The sequence below is a fragment of the Geospiza fortis genome, unplaced genomic scaffold, assembly GCF_000277835.1.
Source record: "Geospiza fortis unplaced genomic scaffold, GeoFor_1.0 scaffold84, whole genome shotgun sequence".
Classification (NCBI taxonomy): domain Eukaryota; kingdom Metazoa; phylum Chordata; class Aves; order Passeriformes; family Thraupidae; genus Geospiza; species Geospiza fortis.
Genome location: NW_005054363.1, coordinates 573,159 through 578,645, shown reverse-complemented (window position 1 = coordinate 578,645; position 5,487 = coordinate 573,159). Strand labels below are relative to the sequence as shown.

The window sequence follows — 5,487 nt, the reverse complement described above, 5'->3', positions numbered from 1 at the left end:
GTTCCTGGGTCCCAGTTCAGAGCAGGTTCGAGTAGTTCCAAAAAAGGGAAAGGAAAAACAGTCCAGGGAAAAATTCGGACTGCTTAGCTAAACTAACTAATGAGCAGAAGCAAAAAGCAAGAGCAAAGCGACAAGCCAAGAAAAGCCGGCCTATGTAGTGCCCCGTCTGTGTGTCCCACCAGCCACGGGGGAGCAGCTGATAACAAAACAAAAAATTCGCTCTTCAGAGCCAGTCTTGAAGGCACAGAACATAATATCCAGCATAAACAGAACACACAGATGGGGATACAAGCATCATAATGTCACCCTAGGACAGAACCTTCCACAAAACACACAGGTCTATTCACCTGCTCACTTCCCAACATTAATATTTGGATACCTGGAGAGATGCACCTGGGTGTTTTTTGTTGTAAACCCCCAATTTTAAAGACTTTCGATTTTCATAGCTGGGATCTTCCTTAGTGTTTGTCTGTTCATTTGAAATTACCCTCAACACAAATCAGACAAAGACAAAAGAGCAAGAAAGCGTAAAATTTATGCAGAAAATACTTATGCAGAAAATCCAAATTTTGCAACAAGATATTAAAATATTTGTAAAAGGGAGAAGAGTAAGATCTGCGTGAAAACCATGCTTCAGCTGCTTTTCCAAAGATTAAATCTGAGTAATTTCTTTCTCCATTTCAGTATTACTTTGAGGGCATAAGGTGCTTATCTAACCTATGTGAGCAGGAATTTCTTCTAAATGCTTACCATACATCTCTGTTTTTAATCCGTGGAGACTGTTTAAAGGTCTATAGACTGCAAAAGTGTTGCAAAAGATTGAAACCCTTGCCCTCAGGCTGCATTCATGCAGGGGAGCCCTGATTTGTGGAGGCATGCTAGCTGCTTCTGCAGTGCTTTTCTCTGGGGCATCCCCAGAATTTTCCCTGAAAATTTAAACTTCCCCTCCTAGGGAGTTTAAGTTTTCCTCCCTTTGTATTACTGTCCCCCTCTCCTGCTTTACAAATGTGGATGCCCCTTTGGCATGAGGCGCTCAGAGAGGAATATGGGTAGCTTGTGGCTCTGTTGCTTCTGACTCACACCTAAATAAATTTTTAGCTCTTTGTGAAGGAGTGTATCTATCCCTGTCTGCAAGGTCTATGTTCTGACAATACAGCTTTTACATCCAAACTCTTCTATTTCAGTCAAAAGAATAACTTGTTAATTGTGCTTCCTGTAATCACATCAGAAATAAACATATATTTATACATTGCTGGTTCTTATTTGAAAGGTGATAAAGCAGTAACCAATCCATTTTGGGACTTTACTAATTTTTGGAATGATTGCTCTCAACCTTTTTGAAGACTGCAGATTGGGGCACAAGACTTTTAGTTGCTTTTATAGTCAGTTTTATAGTCAGTGTGACATCTCCCTTAGCCATCTGTCTCCTCTAACCCATATATCTAGATAACTTTTAAATATGTGCAGTCCTCGGGATACAATTTTCTTTTGGTTTTTTTTTTTTTTGGTTGTTGTTTTTTTTTTTTTTGGTGATTGTTTTGTCAAATGTGATTATTGCCATCTCAGTATATGTAGCATTCTTCAGAAAAGGAGGGCAGGCAATTTTTACTTCTGAAAGAAAGCACTGATGAAAACACGAACATTTAGTCAAGTGGAGCAATGTTATTATAGGAATAAGCAACATTATCTTTGAAGATAATGGTTCTTCAGAAGTGGTTCAAAATCAGCAGATGCAATCTGGAGCTGGTCAGCAGAAGCACACTGAGTAGTGTTTTCAGTTGAAAGTTTGACAGTAGGCTGCTTTGTGGTCTTTAGGAAAATTTGAGGGTTTTCTGTTGACCAAAATAGCTTGGAAGCAGCTGTCTTGAAATGTCACAATAGAAAGAATTGCTTAGATCATTCATAATTTTGGCCAAATTAGATGAAAGAACAGTCTTTTTTGTCTTGTCAGTGTTAATATTTTCCATTCCCAACACTTAAATTTGTACAAACTGTTGAAGTTTAAATTCAGCTGTAGACTTCTCTGGCAGGAAGCATCTCCAGCTCTGGTATGTGTCTCAGTTACGTGGTATGTTCTGAATTTTGCCTGTGGCCAGTAGGTCACTAAGCTGCACAAATAATTGTAATTATCAGCATGTAGGAATTGTTATGTCTTCTGTATAATTTGCAAAATTGAATTATGTGCTGTCCTCACTTCATATTTCCAGGTTCCCTTGATGAAACCCAAGCATGGGCTGTCATGGTTGGATCCACAATTGGAGGAGCTCTTACAGCTCTGGCCGTGCTTGTCCTGCTGCTTGTGCTTTTCCAGCACCGAAGGCACAGAAGAGGTTTTGAACCCCTGATGAATGTGAGCTTCAGCCCCAAGAAGTACATGGGAGAGGCCTAGTGCCCTCACTTTCTCTGCTTGCTCTTGTAGGAAGCGACCTTGATTGCCTTACTGGAATCTTAGCTGAGACTTTATCACACACTCCTTTGGCAGCTGACTAAATTGTTCTCATTCAGGTTTTTCCCGTTATCTTGTGAATTGTAATACATGAAGTCTCTGGGTACATGTGAGAAAGGCTCTAGTCAGGCTAGATTTTTCTCATTACTAAATGTTATCTGGAGTGTGTGACACTCGTAAATCATCCTCTAGAGATTTAGGTCAAGACAGTTGAGAATCCAAATAGGAGAAAACCAACTTGAATAACCAAGATAATTTTTCACCTCAATGTGTCCTTGATTTCATTTAGCAGCATTAGGATGTGCTGAAAGATATTAATTCTACATGTATATTTGGATAATACGTTATTTTACAGTTACCAATAAATATTCTGAATAACATAGTCTTGTTTTAAGATTCAAAATGTTTCATGCAATTTGACAAAATACGATAGGAACTCCCAGGTTACAGTTTATTTCAGAAACATTATAAATTCTGTATGTTATTTCCAATAAAGTTGTTGACAGCAATAGGTAAACTCAAAAACTCCAGCTCCTAAAATTTAAGATCAGGAGTTCCCTGACACCTAGATAAACACTTGTGTTTTACCTCTGTCTTAGGGACCTTGGACAGAAGTTGATAGTGGGACTTTTTTGTCTCTGATGCACTGTTCTATGAATCTAGACGTAAACTTCCAAATTTCCAAAGTCTAGGATGCAGGATTCAAGGTAACAAGACTAAGATAACTTGCATTACTCAGGTGTGCAGATGGGGAATCAGGTTTGGATGTGGCAGTTGCTAAACCACATCCTAAACATTCCTTTATACATTCCCTATATATTTCTTTATTTAGACAGAGATTTGAAGCCCATTTGTGTGGTTCTCCAATGTTATCTTGGAACAAGTCTTTTTACATAGCAAATGACATCTTGAACAGATCCTGTCAGCTTTGGTGCTTGATATATTACATTAATTGAGTATGCAGACTTTATGTATTGTGGGGTCTCGAGTCTTATAAAACCTCTGCTTTTTTAGCCTGGAATAAAAAAATTCAGTTAGTAACATTTTCTGGCATTTCTTTTAGGCCTACTAAATACTACCTCTGTGGATTAAAAAGAAGAGGGTTTTCACATATACTTAGCTTTGAATATGTGTTACTCACACAACTTACCTCTAAACTGCAGACTTTTTGGGTCAAACAAAGTTGTGATTTGCTCACCACACTCAGATAGCCTTTCCTCCATCAGGTGGACAGCAGTCTGCTGCCATTTCTGTTTTTTTTGTTGTGCCTTTGGGGTATCCCAGTGCACTTGTTCCTGGATTATGTCCGAGATGTCACTTTTTGTACAGCAGCACAGCTCAGTACCTTGGTTCCCAACTCAGGCTGCCTTTTGGGGGTTTTGCTATTTAGGGACTGGTGTTATCTGATGCTGAAGACAACAGATGAGGTCTCCAGAGATCTAGCTTACACACAAGTTGCATTAGTTGACCCTGATGTGTGTCAAAAGGTAGCTAGGTCTGAAATCTCCCTGTGCCTTTCTCAGGGAGCTGTCAGCTGCTTTCCAGCACTACAAGGGTGTTCGTATAGAATCACAGAACACCAGATCCTCTAGTCCAGCTCCTCTGCAGTGAGCAGGAACATCTTTAGATTAGGTTGCTCAGAGTCCTATTTAACCTGACCTTGAATGTTCGCAGGGATGGGGCATCCACCAATTCTCTGGGCAACCTGTGACAGTGTTTCACCATCCCCATTGTAATAACTTTATTCCTTATGTCCAGTCTAAATCTACCCTCTTTTAGTTTGAAACCATTACCCCTTGTCCTATTGCAACAGGCCCCATTAAAAATTTTTGTCCCCATCTTTCTTATAATATATATATTGAAAGACTTTCAATATATATATTATTATATTGAAGACCCATCTTTCTTATATATATATATTGAAAGACTGCAGCAAGGTCTCCCTGCAGCCTTCTCTTGTCCAGGCTGGACAACCCAGAACATGCACCAGTTCATCCTAAACACTAGAGAGCTGCTGTTGGATGGAGGTGGGCACATTTTTGTCCTTTGTGGGATCTGGATGCCAAAATTTAGGAGGCACTCTTGACTGCTATTTCCAAGGGTGGATGAGAATCTTCCTTGGGCTCACAGGGTGCCCAACTACTTCATCAGCTTGGAGGTTTGGATGCTGCTGTCCCAAGAGTTTTCTTTGCAAGCTGCCCTGTTTATGGGACAGTGGCAGTGGGGTAGGGGAAGGAAAGAAAGAGGGGGAAATGTAAAAAATGTAGCACAGCAGCTAACTTGCTAGAACACATTTTGGCTAAGAGCCTGTGGATAAAGCAAAGGAGAGTTGTTCCTGTCTCACAAGTAAACTGAGTGGAAAGGTATTTTCCTTTCCAGAAGAAGAGCAATGAGGGCATTAGATTGATGCTATGGACATAACAAGTACTAGCGTCAAAGCCCCACGCATTCCTCTTTTCACTGGCTGGAGCTTAGTTTAGTAATTAGGGCTTTAAAAATGTGAGGGGACTTAACAGCTGCTTATAAAAATCTGCAGATGTATCGAGAGCACAACCTGCCCTCTCGTGGCTTACTGGAATATTACTGGTGACACCAGAAAGCTCTTTTTCTCACTCTTAAAAAAGTACAGTGTTGTTCTAGCAACCAAGAAAAGTTGTGTCCTTGGTGAAGGAAAGAAGCACAGGCCATCTTTGTATGAAATGCTTAAAAAGAAAGGAAACTGAGCATGGGCACAAAGAACAGATGGAGGAAATCCCGCAACAAGTCTGACTGTAAAGGTTGGTTTTACATGTTTTGATATTCCATTCATTCCAAACAACACAAGATGTACTTTTTGTTGCTGTTTTATGCAGGTATTATTAAATATCTACCATCTGTAGGTTGTCCTGAGGCTGCTGGGGTGGGATGAAGAGGGATGCTCAAAAGCTCCCACAGATGCCTAAACTGATGGAAAGAATGCTGAAAACGTAGTATCCCAAATCTCCACAGAGCCCAGTACACCGTGGGATTTTCATCCTACAAATCAGTGCAAAGCATAACTT

The 5,487-nt window shown here is 40.1% G+C and overlaps 1 protein-coding gene across 1 annotated transcript in view; it reads left to right on the top strand.

Annotated features, from left to right (window-relative positions):
- The window catches only part of DCT (dopachrome tautomerase), an 18,350-nt gene extending 15,524 nt beyond the window's left edge, over window positions 1-2,826 (top strand). Inside the window, 1 exon segment of the mRNA XM_031059551.1 lies at window positions 2,208-2,826. Coding sequence (XP_030915411.1) covers window positions 2,208-2,389 — 182 coding nt within the window. The 3' untranslated portion in view covers window positions 2,390-2,826.
- Window positions 2,827-5,487: the final 2,661 nt, after the last annotated feature.